The sequence below is a fragment of the Ornithodoros turicata genome, chromosome 5, assembly GCF_037126465.1.
Source record: "Ornithodoros turicata isolate Travis chromosome 5, ASM3712646v1, whole genome shotgun sequence".
NCBI lineage: Eukaryota > Metazoa > Arthropoda > Arachnida > Ixodida > Argasidae > Ornithodoros > Ornithodoros turicata.
In genome coordinates this window covers 52294577-52313823 of record NC_088205.1, presented here as the reverse complement: position 1 = coordinate 52313823, position 19247 = coordinate 52294577, and the positions used below count along the sequence as shown (strand labels likewise).

The 19247-nt window shown below is 45.2% G+C and overlaps 2 protein-coding genes across 7 annotated transcripts in view; one reads left to right on the top strand and one right to left on the bottom strand.

The window, feature by feature from the left end:
- The window catches only part of LOC135394473 (uncharacterized), a 43276-nt gene extending 40633 nt beyond the window's left edge, over positions 1-2643 (bottom strand). For 4 of the 6 annotated variants that reach the window (XM_064625221.1, XM_064625220.1, XM_064625222.1 and 1 more), the window contains exon 1: positions 2538-2643. The gene's annotated coding sequence lies outside the window, so the exon portion shown is untranslated. Of the gene's footprint in view, positions 1-2123; positions 2295-2537 lie in introns of all 6 variants that reach the window. The other 2 variants (XM_064625223.1, XM_064625224.1) reach the window with 1 other exon arrangement.
- The window catches only part of LOC135394475 (phospholipid scramblase 2-like), a 184745-nt gene extending 180636 nt beyond the window's left edge, over positions 1-4109 (top strand). The window contains exon 7 of the mRNA XM_064625228.1: positions 3893-4109. Coding sequence (XP_064481298.1) covers positions 3893-3988 — 96 coding nt within the window. The 3' untranslated portion in view covers positions 3989-4109. The remainder of the gene's footprint in view (positions 1-3892) is intronic.
- The last annotated feature ends 15138 nt before the right edge of the window (positions 4110-19247 follow it).

Sequence of the window (19247 nt, the reverse complement as noted above, 5' to 3'; positions counted from 1 at the left end):
CTCACATGCGGATCAGTAGCTTCAAGGCGCTCGGAATCACCCATTCAGTTGTGCACTTGCGGACATGGATGTGGTTTCTGAACGCAGAAAAGGACTGCGCAGTGAACTAACACTGCAGTGCGAAATGTGCACACTAAATGGAGTGGCTGACACTGAGGTTCCACCAAGCATCGGACAAGACCATATGGACGTGAACACCGCTGTAGTCTTGGGAGTCCTCTCTAGTGGAACGGCATATTGAGCCGATGATCAGTTATGTGCCGCACTAAGCATGCCGTGTATGGTGACCGGAACATTCGCGAAATATCAGGACCAACTGGTGGACGGTAGCAAGCGTACAGGACAGAGTCACGTACCGGAACTGAGGAAGTGCGCGCATGTCTACTGGTACCAGATCCACGGCCAACTCCACGTATAACCAACCGGCAGTACTGCCTCTTCGTTGTAGATACTGGACGACACCTTTCGGAACGAGAAAAGGGTGGTGTACCTTGCGCGAATTTATAACGACTACCTCCTGCCAGAGCCTGTTGACCCTCGCTATCCTCGAAGCATGCGAATTAGGGCTCCCGATTACAGAAGGAAGTACGATAAGCTAGAAGAATTGTAATCAGTGTACCGTGTGCCTTTTGCTAATCGAGACAAGCTCATGTGATGTCGGCAGCCTCGACGAGGACGAGAAAGAAAGCTAGAGTGGATTTCTGGAAGTTCCTGCGCGGATAGGCAAGGTGACACTCACAATGACAATTTGTTATGAAATGCTCTCACTCCGAGATCCACGAGCTGAAAGTCATCTGCAGCCGAATGGGACATCAAAGACCCAGTTCACGGCTTGCTGACCTGTACATGGGCGAAGTCTGGGGCCGTGGTTAGTGACGACCAGGATGAGCACAACAGACCCGAATTATATACTCGACCAAACTGGAAACCTCCATTCGCGCTTTACATTCCAAGCAGCTGTATGGTCCACGCACACACATTTTTCTCCTCTACCCTGCTTTTCTTCCCTTTTCTTCTTCTCTTTTGCCTTTCTCCTCCTCCTCCTCCTCCACTGATGTCCAATGATATGGGAAATGCTATGCAGCCTCTTTGCAGTTTTATTTCATTTCCGTTGACTGTGCAAGTAAATGAAGCGCTTTGCACCACCACAACGTGGTCTGAAATTTGTAAGCCCAGGGTGACAGGAAATAAAGAAAACAGGTTGCGGTTTCGTTTCGCAATTTCCGAGCAATGTCGGTAGGCTATAACATGTCGACACAAACTTGTTTCAACCGTGTCCTCTCCAACTTAGGTTTTTTGTGTTCCGAGGGATTTCGTTTATTATATGCCCAAGCATTGCAGAAATCACACGAAACGACTGGTGACTAGCCCTTCGCCCGACAACAGCACAGCACGGAACAGCAACAGATCAACGAAGAAGTTCAGGAGACAGCTGGACAGCCTGTGCGCATTCAAAAGCCGCGCCACTAATTGTTCCGTCTGGCTGAGCGCGATATGCGTGTTTACAGTATTGGACTTTGCATGGGTGAGCACGAGCGGTCATATGTTTGCACAAGATTTCGCTTGACCCGTCGCGCGCCAAGAGAAAACAAAAATAACACAAAAAGAAGACGTTACGTCAGCGGTACTGTATTTCCAAGCAAGCGCCAAAATGTTGTGAAGCGGTGACTGCGCAAACCATTTCGCTCGCTGCGCCATCCCTCGACTGTAGACGACGAAGTGCCGGCTATGATGCACCGCCTTAATATTAGTGGGGTAAAAAAGTGACATGTACTTGCAAATTTCCGAGTTCAGTTCGCAAATATTTACATAATTAAACTTGGAGTACATGACATTCACATTAGGAGGTGGCAAAAACCTAATAAGAACAAATGCTGTTGACCGCATGATTCTAGGTGGCGTAGTTTTCTTTATTATAATTCAATGACACGTACGTTTTCCTGTTTTCCGGGACACCCTGTATTAAGGTTACACATTGGTAAAAGTTACAATAAAGGGTACCGAGTTAAGAGAGTATCATTACGCAATTAATTTCGATTCACGCCACACCGAACTTCGTCGTCTGCACCTCAACCTCTCACACTTTCCCCTGCACCAACATGCTCCGCAAATCCCATGAATACCTGTCCGGGTTCGAGCTTCTTGCGGCTCTCGGGATCCCGGCTGCGATCAACACTATGATTTTGAAATGGGCACAGGATGAAACGTAGACTGATCACCGCCGTCTCCGGGCATTTTGCGTTGACCTTTCGCTCCTCGCAAGCAAACGCGAAACACAAGCCTTGGCCATTTGACTAGGAAGGAAGAAAACCGTTGCATTGAAATAACATAGGTACTTTGGGTAGTTGGTACATAGCATGGGCAAGTTTTGCGGAGCGGGAACAGCACCAACAAAAAGACGCACAAAACTACGCCGATATACGGTTTTACAATCACACAACGACGCTGACGCAGATATCGGTATCGGCGTTGTGCTGCTGTTGCGCCGCGTAACTTGTCCCAGTAAGTTGAAGTACCGATAGTAAACAGGTACACACCTTCTGCGAAATTTCCTTCAGGGCAATCTTCCACCAAAGTCGTCAGATCGGCCGGAATCGACGCAGTTCTAAACAGAAAGAACTAGACATCTTAATTGGTACCCAATGTTTATTTGATGCCCAATGTTGCTAGCATTTAAACACGTAAAACCAACGTAGAACGATATATTTTTCGATGGATATGAGAAAATAAATTCGATCTCCCAAAATCACATGAACTATTGAACAAACAGTATGAACAAAGAGTAGGTATAAGAATAGACAGGGCTCATCGAAGGCAGAACTTGGATTAGTTGATGCTAAAATTGCCCTGAGTTTGAGGGGAACACAGAACGAGAAGATCACATGCCTACTTCTGTTGTGTTCGTTGAATTATTGGATTGAGAGTAGAGAGCGCGAAGAAGTGATCGAAAGAAAAAAAATCGTTTGTAAGGAAAGAGAAGTTACGACGTCTCGATAGACCTAGTATATAAACTTTAACAGGTCTTACTTAAAGCCGAACTTGGATTGCTCTATTGATAGTCCAGAAGCAGTACCTGACTGATTGTCCAGAGTGCGAATAAATGAACGATGGAAACAACAGGAGCATAAAAAATTTGTGACGGCATGATGAACAAATAGGTATTGAAATAGCGAAGGCTCGGCGAAAGTCGAATATGGATTACTGGTTTGAGAGTCGAGAGCGTGAAAAATGGTTGATAGATAAAGTGTCAAGAGAGTAATCAGGACATGAACAAACACTGGATATGAAACTGGGCAGGCATCAGAGAAAGCCGAACTTGATTATAGGAACGTCGAAATGAGAAAAAGAAAAAAAAGGAACACTGTCAAGGAGCCAGCGGTGAGGGAATCACAAACGTAATATGAAAACGGTTAGGAGCAAGCAAGGATTATTTGAACGAGAACTTTAAAAGAACTTTAACGAGAACAAATAAACCTTAGTTGCTCCTAACCGTTTTCATTTTTGATTATAGGTCTAAAAGTTCAGAGTGCAAATACATAGGAAATTGAGAAAAAGAATCATATGTGCAACTATGTAGTCAGGGCAAGAACAGGCAATTGTTTGGAAAAATACGAACCTCTGACCGAGAGTCGAACTCTGTTTACGGTTATAGATTTATTAATAGATATATATTAATAATATATTAATAGATATAGATACGGTTAATTGCAGTGACTGAACAGCATTCGGCCACTATCAGATCGCGTTGTTGTAATGCGATTTTAAAAATCATTTGCTTGGATGAAAACATACCTAAGCAGGAAAGTGGACCCATGTAAGAAACTAAATTAGGAAATTTACAGCTTGCGAAGTACAGAACAATGGACTGAATTGTAGCGCTCTATTTTTTCAGAAATACATCTTCTATGACGAAATGTCCATCCATTACTGGCTTGCCTGTGTGGGGATATGCTTGGGCACGTGCGGGGTTATAGCCCGCAATCACTAACTTCTGCGCGCCCTGCGGAAACATCAGCGACCAGAACTATGACGTCTTCCACGTGGGTTCCCGACGTGCTTTACGGATCTTCAAGATTTTTAGTTGTGGAAATAAAACCAACTAAGCGCGACGTTCACTTCCTCTTTTCTGCGGCTACGTGGTTGAAGTAATAAAAAATGTCCCGGTCTTTCGAAATCCCGTGTCACTTGATCGTATTCGACGCCCTAAGTTCTCATTGCTTGCAGTCGCATACCATTCATAACTGCCTTCAAAACGTTCGACAAAGAACACACTCGCGGTAGGGTGAATTTGGACCGCGTATGAAGATTGAAAGACGTTGAATAAAGACAGAAGCATCACCTGAATGTTGTATTTGAACGAACATTATGTACGCGCAGTGTGTCTAGTCAGTTTTAGTGCATAGTACGTTATTGCCTTTGCGTACGCAAGGGATAACGTTGGTGGTTCTGTGCACGCGCACATTGCGCAGAAGCGCTATGCTTTACGTACACAAATGCGGTACTGTACGATGGACTAAAATTCTCTTGTACCTCTGCTGTCAAGTTGGCGTAGCGCTTGCGACATGTGTGAAACCGAAAGCTCACAATTTTTCCTTACCTGAGATGTACAGGTGATGCAAGGTTATTTCACAAACACAAGAACAATAGAGCGTACATCTCCTTCAGGGAGGCCAAGCCAACACGAGCCATTATACGTACCTTTGATTGAACATTTCAGATAAGTGTGTCCCAAAAGCAGTACAAAAAATACTTTTGAATATACTGAGAAGCAGAGTTTAGAGGAAGTTACTCAACAAAATGAGCGCCTTACAAATCCGTGCGTCGAAAGTGTAACTAAGTTAATAACAAATAGTATGTCATGAAATGTCACATGAATGAACAACATGGGAGTTTTTAACTAACAAACGAGAAAACCGACGAGTTACTCTCAAGTTGCTGACCACGTAGTATCTACTGTTTAGTTCTTGGACAGCTTGTACGAAACGCCGTGGTGAGGTTGATCACATTTTTCCTCCCTGTCTCTTTTATCCTAAGCAAGAAAGAGGCTTGCGTGAACCCCTTTTGAGGACGGCCGTGAGGAATGCGGGAAAGGAATGGACTTCGGTAGAACGACGATCCTCACACGCATTTTTGTGTTAAACCAAACGTGTCCGTGATGCAGACGGCAGACAGTTTTGGGCAACCCCAGGCAGCACATGGTGGGATAATAGACGTCTAAACATGTCTAGGACGAAACTTTGTGGCTAAGGCTACATATAGATGTCTTATGGACGTCAAACAGTCTATATGTTCTGCCTTCGTGGCTATGTATCCCACTGCCAGCACCGACGCTGTGAACTTTGGGGAGGGTACGGAAGTCCCTACCGAAGCAGTCGAAGACTCAAGTGTGCACCTGCCGAAAACGGTTCACGGTGCTTCAACGCTGGACGGACAAGCCTCACTTAAAACGCAGGGTGAACAGCTCCACGAAGCCCAAGATGCCGAGCGCAAACACACACATCGAGCTCAAGCTTACACGGGATCAGGTCTACGCAGTTATCCCCACGCAAGTCGGCAAACGGATACTGTGCAACAGGCTCGTTACCCAAGTGTGCCAGATGCTGTCACACAATGGCTCGAAGTGGGCCCTCCTGCTCTCCCGAATCCCCTTGCTCCTAGCTTCGCCCCCGCAGGACAACAGCTAGAACGGAGTCCTCCACGCGCCACTTCACGTGCTCAATGCCAAGAATCTGAAACGACTAGTACTTGCTACGACCCTGTTCGCCGGACGGCTGCGCCCACAGGAACTGTCGACAGAACAATGACAGACTTGGCCAAGTTTTTCGTCCGCCGAGAACTGGTGAACAGCGGTCTCACCAAATTCGATGATTCTCCTGAGAACTACATGTCATGGAAATCTTCCTTCAAGAACGCTATCGACAACCTGGACGTCACAGCAAGCGAAGAACTTGATATCCTAGTGAAATGGCTGGGAAATGAATCCTCGAAACATGTCAAGCGACTGAGATCGGTACATGTGAACAACCCTCCTGCTGGTCTCAGCATGGCGTGGCAAAGACTGGATGAGTGCTACGGAAGTCCCGAAGCCATCGAGAACGCCCTACTGAAGAGACTTGAGGGTTTCCCAAGGATTCCAAACAGTGACCATCGCAAGCTATGAAAACTTGGTGACCTGAAGATGGCCTTCTGAGAATCGGTGGACGGCTTAGCAACTCGACGTTAGATCAAAATCAGCGGCACCCTATCATCATACCGGGTCGACATCACATCGGAACGCTGTCGCACGAAATGTTAGTAACGTTCTTGGCGGAGGTTACAGCGATCGTAAACAACGGACGGCTCATCCCTGTATCAACGGACCCGGAGAACCCCGCGGTTCTGACCCCAAACATGATACTGACACAAAAGACGGGTAAACACCATCCACCTGCTGGAGATTTCGATGCAGGTGACACCTATAGGAGGCAATGGAAGCAAGTACAATCCATGGCGAACGCTTTCTGGAACCGTTGGAAGAGAGAGTATCTTCCAACACTCGATGGTCGTCGCATGTGGCAGACACGTCAACGAGATATCCACGAGGGAGACATTGTACTTCTCAGGGATAAAGACACGGAGCGCAATGAATGGCCAATGGGTCGTGTTATTAAGACGCCACCTAGCTCTGACGGGCGTGTTCGGAAAGTGGACGTCAAGATCTACAAGAACGGTGTGCCGAAGGTGTTCCAGCGACCAATAAGGGAAATTTTCCTCTTACTTCCTGCGGAAAACTAGTGAACATTTTTTACTGTGAACATTGTATGTGTGGTGGTATCTTGTGATACCAGACGGCGAGTGTTCTGCCTTCGTGGCTATGTATCCCACTGTAACCAGAGCTACTATTTGAACTCCGTCTCGGCCGCCCCTTACGCGGTGCCTCTCCGAGGTGTAAGGTGCCTTCATGGGCATGCTCCACCGTAACTGGAGCCACCTTTTGGACCTCGTCTCGGGCACCGCTTACGCGGTGCCTCTCCGAGGTGTAAGGTGCAAGAATTTCAGTTGTGTTTTGTGAGGCGTGGCAGTAAGTCGCTTCCAAATGCTACAGTCTTTTTACCGCATTGCAACGCATTGCATCGCATCGTGCATCATATTGCATAGCTGGATATAATCACATGTACGTCTATGTATGCTTACGTCGGTTTAAGCTGTCCGATTAAACGTGTGTTTTGCAACAAACGTGTGTTGAGATCGGAATACTATACGTTATTTAGACATCTACAGGAAGCCGTCTACTATACATCGCTCAAGCGTTGCACAGTAGACATTTACTTTTTGACGTACAACAGGAGTATAATTTCTGAAGGTACAGTAGATGTCTAATTGTTTATGCGTAACATCTGACTAATTGTAGACCATATTGAAAAAGACCTGTATATGGCCACACTGATGATGTTTTGAACTTCCGTGTCTAGATCTACAGGGCAAATATGGTGCAATGCGTAGTGTATCGTACATCCTGTATCAGGTGATGTAGGACCAACCTGAAGCAATACAGAATTCCATAGAGACCAGATATCTTTAACGCTGAGCAGTGAAAGTCGTTTCAGCTAGTGATTCCGTGTTCTTAGTTCATACGGCACGTGCCACGACATGGAGCAGTCCCAGCGAAAAACATAGTGCACATTGCGAAGTGGACTGGCGTCGCTGTCCGAAGGACGTGAAGATAAATTGTGTCAGTGGAACATTCGCAAGAACTGTTGTGGGCTACAATTAAGTGAATCGGTACTGAAAAATGCAGCAGTGCCCATCATGCCGCCGATATACGGAACACTACGATAGGACCCGTTCCAAATCCACACAGGCACGATAGGTATTCGCGCGCTTCCTGCTGTCACATTGGATGCCGTCAATCTTTGTCACCTAGGGATACCATTCGTTGCCACCAAAGACGGTTCTGTTTTCATTGCGTTTTCTTCTAAATAGTAGCACTGTGTGACCTAACTTTGCTTGCATTACACTAATTGAAAGACAGACTTTTGTCTGAGAGAAAGTTTTTTTTTTGCATGTTAGTGCCCTTTTAATCTTCTAGGAAAAAAACACTAACAAATGTTGCGAAAAGTTTGGTGTTTTTTTCTTTCTTGGAAGGCATCTCCAAGCAGATATCACAATAATTTTATAATTCCGGATTCCTTGGGGACACCACTTTTATAAGCACATAAATTCTTGTGTGCTGCCTCATTCCCGGTGAGAAATATTAAGGACGACTATCGTAACTTTTCCACCCCTCTTCTGCAAATCTATGGGTCTCCCTGTGACAGTTTGGAAGACCAAGCCAACGTCCTGGGTGAACTCTTTCAGAGCGTTTCCAGTTCAGAACACTGTAGTAAAGAATTCTTGAAAGTTAAAGCATATGCTGAACAGAAGAGTATACCTGCCGGTCATGGTGAGCATTTCGCATATAATCTGCCTTTCAATATGACTGAGCATCTCAGGGCCTTGCCGTCGAAAGACATGGCCCCAGGACCGGATCGCACCGGAAGGCACCTGTCAGCCGAAGCAAGAGAACGTATTCTCCACTTATTTAACTTAGTTTGGAAAGAAGGGCTGCTTCCTTCTCGCTGGAAACCAGCCACAATTATTCCATTTTTGAAACCAGGAAAAGACTCCTCCAACCCAAGCAGTTACAGGTCAATAGATCTCACGAGCTCATGAGCTCAAAATGTTTGAGCGGGTGGTAAATAACCGCCTTGTCTATTATCTAGAAGAAAATCAGTGTCTTAGTAAGTATCAGTGTAGGTTTCGAGTGGGATATTCTACAGTTGACCATCTCGTTCGTCTAGAAACTACCATCCGGGTAGCATTTATAAGGAAACAGTACTGCTTATCGGTCTTTTTGGTATACAAAAGACCTACGATACTGCGTGGCGGTATGATGTCCTCCGGAACCTGAACGATTTTGGAATACGTGGGCGCCTGTTGCACTGCATTTCTAATTTCCTTCAGGGAAGGACTTTCAGGGTACATCTGGGTACATCACTCTCTCGTCTGTTCATACAGGAAAACGGTGTCCCACAGGGGTCAGTCCACAGTGTTACACTTTTTATTATCAAAATGAACTCTATCACCTATGCGATTACACCCTCAATTAAGTACTCTCTGTATGTAGATGATCTCCAGACAGCATATTCATCTACGAACTTGGACATGTGTGAGAGGCAAATCCAGCTGCATATTTAGATTTAGTAACTGTTTGACTTCAGTTCTTGAGTTAGACAGGCTTTTGAGAGCATGATTGGCACATTATGCGCCCGTGGGTGGAACACGAATTTTGAAGTGTAATCTCTTGTCATATTAATTACTAAGATGTCGCTGTTCGATGAATTCGTTTGTGTTAACGTATTTGAGAAAATTTTAGCAGTAGACTTTTTGTTTATCGACAATTGCCATTCGGTTTTAAGAACATCTGACAACACAGCAGTGCGTGTTCACGTAATTATGCTGCAAACACTGATGATAACTTCCCAAAGTATTCCCAGAAGTGCAGGGCACAGTTTCTTAAAGTTGGCTTGACCGGCGTACCCGCTGCCCTCTATTGAAGCAATGCATTCCATCTGGTTTTGTTAGAATATCTGTTGACACTGAGTCTTAGAAAGAAATGCCCACACAAGGGTGTTGCAGTGAGAGGTCCTTCGATGGCAGAGAAGTGGAGTGGAAGCGTAAAAATGTCACAGTTTTGTTCTTGGGGGACTTATTTTCGCCGTATTGGCTTGGTGGCAGAATGCATTGGTGTGCAATTGTTCTCGTACTTTATTATATTTATTTATTTATTTATTCATACTACTGGCTTACAAGTAAGCCTAAGTAGGGTGGGATACATACACTTAAGGTAAACACACAAGGTCAACAAAAAAAGAGATAACAGAAGACATTACTTCAGAACTGTCGCTATCAGTTTACAGAAATTCTCAACCGTAGGACTATTCATTCACTTGGCCAAAACAATGGGTTCTGCAGAAAATGCCCGTGCCAAATATGAAATGCGAAGTTGTCTCTTACGCTCTGCAGTTTTGTAAGCAACTGTGTGCCGCTGCACTGTTGTTCCCACGACAAACGAAGTGTTGAGAAGCTCAGTGTGGCCTGCGAAGCGTCTGTAGCGTCTGTATCACCTCAAGGTGATAGCAACGGGCGGTGTTGGCACACTGGTGGGGATGTTGGTTGTCGCTTTCGCGGTCTGCGGTTCGATCCGCGGACTGTTTATTTTTTTTTTTTAATATTATTTTATTTTTTATTTTATCTTTTATTTTTTAGTAGGAGCTATGAGAGTAACGGCAGGGCGAGAGCGTCAGAGTTTTGGCTTAATAATACCGTACTGGCTCTATGTCATACTGCATGCTGTTCGGCCTGATTTAGTTGCGGTAATGCTCTGCGATCGCCTGTGCACTTAATGTGTGAATAGCAAATGAATTTCCATTGCACTCCGACTTAGTTCACCGTTACAGGAATTCCCGTTCTGCACAGTGCCGCGCGTGTTTGTTGCAATGTAGATGATTATCAATCCTTTAACATGAATTCCGAACTTGTGGCTTAAGCGTCCTTTGTTCCCTGTGAAGGTGCAACTCATCAAATTTTCATTCGAGATCGATGTGACGACGGAACCAATTATGCGGGTCAACTTTGACGCGCTCTAATCGTAAAGGGAATTAAGATGAACAAACTACCACGCGTGTTTCTTGCAGTGTAAATACATGTCAATCATTTAGCACAAATTTTGGACATGCGGCTTAAACTTCCTTTATTTCCTAACTCACCAAAACTTTCGTTCTCAGCATTGTGCAAGGCCATGATCTCCTTACGGGTTAATTCGTTCTAGGTACCAAAATATGTGAATATATTTAAAATACCATGCAAGGTTATTGTCATAAATACAGGGTATGTGACGTAAGACCGACTAAATTTTATTAAATCCGCTATTGACTTTTTTTTTCGCAAAAGTCGTTGAATATATCTATTCCGGACGAGATCTACTCAATGGTTGTGGTGTATCAGAAAATAGCGCAGCCATTAATTAATTTTCGTAATTAATCTTTGTGATTAGTGAGAATCCGTTGACCGCGTAATTGCAAAGATGGAGAGTACAACCCTGGAGTGTCTACCCCACAACAACCGAAACCACAGCGCCTTTTTGTGCACTAGTAAAAAATGTGCGAAAATACAAAATAATTGAGCATTGTGCGGATTTTGCGGCCAATTTCTCCTCTCCCAGTCTCGGTGTCACTCCTTTTCAACTGACATCAGGTTCTTCCAGAAATCATGGAACAGCCCGCTTTCACCCCAGAAGTAAGCGTGATGAGAATTAGTGATGCCGTTTCTCAGTCTACGTTATCATAAAACATGCCGTCTTTGATTTTCTTTCCGTCATTATCGCGTTCGATCTGCTCAACACTGCCCAATGCAGTTTGCGATTTGATGTGATAAATGTCAGGCAATAAAACTACCAACCCAAGCAGCACAATGTACTGAAAGTCGAGTGCAATAGGGGTGGACGGGAGTAGTATATGATCAGCTCAACTGGCCCACAACTCACACAGTGGCCTGGACGCCATTAATTAGCAATTAGAGCTAATTGGGACCCCCACATTAATCAGGATAATTCAGGGAGTCATTACACTAATTGGGGAGCATCTAGGACGTGTCCAGACCACTGTGTGAGTTGTGGGCTAGTTGAGCTGATAAAAATAAAAAAATAGATAGAGATAGAGTGGAGAGAAGGAGTTTCGTTGAAGATCAACGACGCCATCTTGAAGGAAGCCGTCCGGAACGGCCGCTGACTGTCGCTGGGCGACGGAGCACGGAGGCAGGTTGCAAAGCATCGCAGCTATGACCACCAGTTCCGGACATCCTGTGACGTCAGCTGTGACGTCATCATGGCATGTCTGGGCAAGTTAGGACAGCTCTGGACATGCAAGGAGAAAAACACTCTTAATACAGAGGCTGGGAAAGCAAGAGTATGCAAACCATCAATAGCTAACAAGAAAAAACAATTAGTTACACAACAAATGAGCCCACCAGAACAGGAGCGCAGAACGATGCGACTGCTCCATCCGAGAGGCAGGCAGAGAACTGACTCGTAATGTTTTTTTTCTCCTGTATATAGCCCCACAGCTGCACCCCCTAGCGGTTACTTTCTCAACTAATCTCACCACAGAATTATTAAGAATCATGCCAGCGCTACTCCCGGTCCCAAGGCAGAAGATGATAGAAAATGGCGGGAATTCCCGGACAACAGCAACCAGCACCCGACGTGCACGGGCACGAAAATCACAAACAAAGCGGGAACAAAGTTGGCGAAAGCATTAGTTACACAACAAATCACCTCACCACAGCAGGAGCGCAAACCGATGCGACTGCTCTCCGTGACAACCAGCCAGAAACTGAGTGAGCGCGGGGAGCGCACGTCTGCTTTCCGCGACAGTCGGAGAGAAAGTGACTGGGGCGCCGCTCCGCGGCCGCTACGCATACGCGCTCCTAGCGCCCTCTGGGGCGACCACCTCCGAGAGGCTAAGAGTGAAGAGCGTTCCTGCGCCCCCTACTGGCCGTTCTCATTGGTCGTGAGGCTAAGAGAGAAGAGCATTCCTGCGCCCCCTGCTGGCCGTTCTCATTGGTCGTGACGTCATCCTATTGTCTCAGGGCTACCCTGTTTTTTTCCACTAATGCTCCTTTGGTCAATCTACAATGAAGCCACAGTATGACGTCATCATGCACCTGCGTGGCTAAAGGACGCGTACGCTCTAGACAGGGGACCTATTATTTATTGAATCACTATCCCATGATTATTTCCTTTATTCTTCTATAACGATTGAATAGGAAACTATTGCAGAAGAGCACCATGCATGAAAGCTGATCGTAGGAATTCCAAAGTCTTACTAAATGAGACTTGCAAAAGAACAAAATATCCTAACACGTAACTCCATCAACGACAAATAAGAGGACTAGGCACTCAACAAATCAACACAGAGTATGGGTAACCAGGAGTGCAGAACTCAGGGCAGTACTATCGTCAAGACAACAATGTTCCTTGTCAAAAGAGAAAAAAATACTAAGCGTCAACAAAGGAAAGCATGCATATCGGGGCATGTCAGGACACGTCAGGACAAATCGTACGACTGCTGGGCAACAGAGGAAAATAAACACTTGAACAGAGTGAAAAAGGCACTCACCATCATTTTTCCCGTTCACAGCATTCCCTCATTGTAAATCCGCTTGTCACAAAATCCACCTGCATCGTCGAACACTATTCACCAGTGACGAACCACACATCCGCACCACATCAGAGGCAGACAGACAGAACCCCACCGAAGCTACGCTCTTCCACTGACGGCCAACGCAATTACCAGGAGCAGAATTTGCGTGTCGAGACCCGTCAGTGTCCAAGAGAGAAGTGAATCCTTGCGCCCCCTGCAGGCCGTTCTCATTGGTCGTGACGTCATCCTATTGTCTCAAGGCTACACAGTTTTTTTCCACTAATGCTCCTCTAGACAAGGTCAACCTGAAACAATAGTCTCTCGGTATGACGTCATCATGCAGGTGCGTGGCTCAAGGACGCGTACGCTCTAGACAGGGCAGCTGTTATTTATTGAATGACTATCCCTATCAAGAATATTCCTTGTACAAAAAGAAAAAAAACTACATGTATAAGGAAAGCATGTCAGAACAAGCCCAGGCATGTCAGCACATGTTTGTCAGACAAGGGGGGAAAAAGCGAAAAGAAACAAAGAAGGAAACCAGCATCAAACTATTTCTAAGCACACGCACTCCTCTTATTCAAAAACAGTGCTCATCATAAATCTGCCCAGGACAATACACACTATTTTTCTATTGCCACACTTTTTTCCAGTAACGGTCAATGCATTGCTACAGACTGCGTGACGTCATCACATCCTGTCCGAAGAAGACACCGGCAAAGACTCCTATTATTTATTGAATCGCAAGATTATTTCCTTTGTCCTACTCTTAATGACATTGATTCTCTCATTAAAATTCAACAAAAAAAGCACCCCGCATATTAACGATTTTCACCCCAAAGGCTCATCATGGTCATTAGAATTACAGTAAACTGCCACTGCTCTTTTAAAATAATAAGTGAGACCACTCAACATCACCTCCAGGCTTATGTAATACATTACCCTTTCTATGCTCATACATTCGTTGTCTGAGGCTACACCTGCGAGCAAAAAGGCGCGAAAGCCGGGGGCAAAGTTCCATTCGCGCATTGCGAGCAAAAAGGCGCGAAAGCACAAGACAGAACGCCTTTACGGGAACACGATGGCATTCCTATACTATATTAATGATTATTGCATTGCAGTTTGGAAAAACTACAACTAAACTATAATTTTAGGAGTTCATTAAAATTCTACTTTCTATGGAAACTATAATTGCCCTATTACTTGGATCGCTATTAATGAAGCGCTCCAATTTTTTCTCTCTTCCCATTTCAGCCTTGTCATGCAGGGAAGCAGACTCACATCCAAAATAATTAATTTCCTGTCCTGCGCTCAGATGTAAGCATTTCTTCACAGATACCTTTAACAGCTGACTTCCTCAACATATCGAACACCCAACAAAATCAAACAAACAATCAGAGAAACCCTCTTGTCAGCTGTACCATGCGACTGTCTTCTTCGTAAAATCGGTGATCTGAGGAAGAGAGCAGCGAAAAATTGCGCGCACTTGTGCTTGACTTAAAAAACCTGAAGCATATGCCAATAAACCAAGAAAAAGACACTCATGTCTGGTATCTGATAGTGCCACATACACAGACGCATTGCCCTTGCGTAAAGAAAGCACAGGACAGGGATACACAAATATCCTTAGGTGAGCAGGGAAAAGGCTTAAGACCTCAGGAATAATAGCACAGTCACTGGACATCGCTACGCGGCTAACACAAGATAACAACAACAAGATAATAGCGGCGGGTAAAATTGCAACACTGCTAAACAAGCCCCAACATGCCATCATGACGTTGCAAACCAGGAAAAAGAAGCACGCGCGCGCACACAGCAGCTCAGGAATGCACAAGGAGAGGTGCTTTATAGGAATTTCTACTCCACACACTCAGATACCAGCATTTCTGCACAAATACCTATAACGGCTGACTTCCTCAACATATCGAGGAAAGCGAATACTGACACTCAACATATAACAAAAAACAAACAAATTCCCTTCTCATGAACTCTCCTCTGCCGAGCGGCTTTCTCCTGCTCTACCTGGATGCTGACTGTTTCCCCTCATCTACATTCTGAGTAAAAGCCGTGAAAGGAGAAAAGAACCGCGAAAAATTACACGCATTTGTGCTCCAATAGCTGTAACTGCAAGAAACCGTAGCGCACGCCAATACACTGAGAAAAAGACACCCATTTCTGCCACCAGATAATTCTTGCATAATGCCACATACACAGCCGCATTACCCTTGCTAAAGAAAGCACAGGACAGGGATACACTAATTTCCATAAGTGAGCAGGGAAAAGGCTTTAGTCGAACCGCTCAGAAATAACCGGAGAATCAACGCTTATCGCAACGAAACTCGACGGCTAGCACAACATGACACCAACAACATACTAGCAGCGGGTAAAATTGCAACACTGCTAAACAAGTCCAGACATGCCACGATGACGTCACAAATCAGGAAAAAAAGCACACGCATGCACGCACAGAGGACAACGCATTAAACACACGGAGCGCACAGGAATAATCGTAGCGTTACCGCACATCGCTACGAAGCTCAACGTCTAACACAAGACGGCAGCAACAAGATATTAGCGAAGGGTAAAAATTGCAACACTACTGAACAAGTCTAGACATGCGACATCGAATGCGAAAACACTGGTGATCGGGGAAAAGGCCTAAGCCTGCGGCGGATCATGATAGAGCATACACAACTTCATTTTTCTATTTTGCGTAAACTAAACGCGCTCTGCTTGGAAAACGAGGTACACATTTTCTTAGGGAGCAGAGAAATATAGAAATTTGTACTCCGTGCTCAGATACCAGCATTTCTGCTCAAAAACCTGCAAAATTAAGCTCTGCTTACTTCGTCAAGATATCGAACACCCAACAAAATCAAACAAACAACCCCACTTCCACTGGTAGAACACTATTCAGCTTTTACGCAGGAGGCTTTCTTCTACATAAAAAGTAGAGAAAATAAGAAAAGAGCAGCGAAATATTACACGCACTTTTGCACGCATTGCTATAAGAGAAAAAAATAAATAAAATAACGACGAACACGCTAATAAACTGTGACAAAGACACCCATTTCTGCTATCAGATAATTATTGCATAATGCTAAATACTCATTTGCTTTGGCCCTGCGTGAAGAAACCACAGGACAGGGATACACAATCTATCTTAAGCAAGCACAAAAAGTCACTTCTACTCGAACAGCTTAATACCATAAAGTCTGAATTTTTGCAAAGAAAATAAAGCCTGAACAGCGCTACGAAGGTGACAGACACATACTAACAAACAAACAAACACTTCTTCGAGTCTGTACTATCTTTTAAAAAATAACGAAAGCACACATAAAAAAAAATCGAATCGGCTAGGTAGCCTACCAGACGTTGTGCCTTAAAGTTGGCTGCACGCAATGTGCGGAAGCATGCTGTGAAGCCAACTTGCGGTTTTGCTGGATGCACATGAAGTCCGATTCCAATTGGAAATCGCGCTAAGGACGTGCCAAACGTGGAATTTTCGCAAGATTAATCCCAATACCTGGAATTCTGTTCATTTTAGCGGGAATGCTGGCGCTTGTGCTCCATTATTCGAAATTTTCGAATATTCGAATTTCTCGATTATCAAATTTTCGAATACGAATAGGGTTCGAATATCAACAATATTCGAACAATATTCGAAATTTCGAATATTCGCACACCTCTAGTGAATACTGACACTCAACGATATATAACAAAAAACAAACAAATTCCATTCTCATGAACTCTCCTCTGCCGAGCGGCTTTCTCCTGCTCTACCTGGATGCTGACTTTTTCCCCCCTCACCTACATTCTGAGTGAAAGCAGTGACAGAAGAAAAGAACCGCGAAAAATTACACGCATTTGTGTCACAGGACAGGGACACACAAATTTCCTTAAGTGAGCAGGGAAAAGGCTTAAGTCGTACCGCTCAGGAATAATCGGAGAATCACCGCTTATCGCTACGCGGCTAGCGCTTGAACAGCGCTACGAACGTGACAGATACATACTAACAAACAAACAAACAACAGCAGGACCGGCGTCGGGCACTCATCAAATACCCTGCCCAAAACAAAGACTTCGCCAGGTTCGCGAGGCAATTCCATTAAAAACGCTCGTCCTATCCTACAGATGGCAATGCAAACGCGACTGCCCTTATTTTTTAAACCACAATTTCACGCAATAGTACATAAATGTATCACTCGTGCCACACGAAAAGGCAAACACTTACTTGTCAAGTGGGGTCCCAGCGCGTGCGCGCGCGCACACACACACACACTAACATTTTCACACTCACAAACACAAAGTCTATTTTCACAACCACATAAACCCATATTATTCCTCAGGTCAATAATTATCCTGCCATCGCCAAAAGACGGCACAGACATGTATGCTTACGCAAGACAATAGGTCCTCGTTCCGGATGTAATAGGATATCGCCACTCGGCCGGCGCGAATATAGTAGAATAAATAGTAGAATAGTAGAATAAAGGAAATAATCTAGGGATAGTGATTCAATAAATAACAGGTGCCCTGTCTAGAGCGTACGCGTCCTTGAGCCACGCACCTGCATGATGACGTCATACCGAGAGACTATTGTTTCAGGTTGACCTTGTCTAGAGGAGCATTAGTGGAAAAAAACTGTGTAGCCCTGAGACAATAGGATGACGTCACGACCAATGAGAACGGCCTGCAGGGGGCGCAAGGATTCACTTCTCTCTTGGACACTGACGGGTCTCGACACGCAAATTCTGCTCCTGGTAATTGCGTTGGCCGTCAGTGGAAGAGCGTAGCTTCGGTGAGGTTCTGTCTGTCTGCCTCTGATGTGGTGCGGATGTGTGGTTCGTCACTGGTGAATGGTGTTCGACGACGCAGGTGGATTTTGTGACGAGCGGATTTACAATGAGGGAATGCTGTGAACGGGAAAAATGGTGGTGAGTGCCTTTTTCACTCTGTTCAAGTGTTTATTTTCCTCTGTTGCCCAGCAGTCGTACGATTTGTCCTGACGTGTCCTGACATGCCCCGATATGCATGCTTTCCTTTGTTGACGCTTAGTATTTTTTTCTCTTTTGACAAGGAACATTGTTGTCTTGACGATAGTGCTGCCCTGAGTTCTGCGCTCCTGGTTACCCGTACTCTGTGTTGATTTGTTGAGTGCCTAGTCCTCTTATTTGTCGTTGATGGAGTTACGTGTTAGGATATTTTGTTCTTTTGCAAGTCTCATTTAGTAAGACTTTGGAATTCCTACGATCAGCTTTCATGCATGGTGCTCTTCTGCAATAGTTTCCTATTCAATCGTTACAGAAGAATAAAGGAAATAATCATGGGATAGTGATTCAATAAATAATAGGTCCCCTGTCTAGAGCGTACGCGTCCTTGAGCCACGCAGGTGCATGATGACGTCATACTGTGGCTTCATTGTAGATTGACCAAAGGAGCATTAGTGGAAAAAGCAGGGTAGCCCTGAGACAATAGGATGACGTCACGACTAATGAGAACGGCCAGCAGGGGGCGCAGGAATGCTCTTCTCTCTTAGCCTCACGACCAATGAGAACGGCCAGCAGGGGGCACAGGAATGCTCTTCACTCTTAGCCTCTCGGAGGTGGTCACCCCAGAGGGCGCTAGGAGCGCGTATGCGTAGCGGCCGCGGAGCGGCGCCCCAGTCAGTTTCTCTCCGGCTGTCGCGGAAAGCAGACGTGCGCTCCCCGCGCTCACTCAGTTTCTGGCTGGTTGTCACGGAGAGCAGTCGCATTGGTTTGCGCTCCTGCTGTGGTGAGGTGATTTGTTGTGTAACTAATGCTTTCGCCAACTTTGTTCCCGCTTTGTTTGCGATTTTCGTGCCCGTGCACGTCGGGTGCTGGTTGCTGTTGTCCGGGAATTCCCGCCATTTTCTATCATCTTCTGCCTTGGGACCGGGAGTAGCGCTGGCATGATTCTTAATAATTTTGTGGTGAGATTAGTTGAGAAAGTAACCGCTAGGGGGTGCAGCTGTGGGGCTATATACAGGAGAAAAAAAACATTACG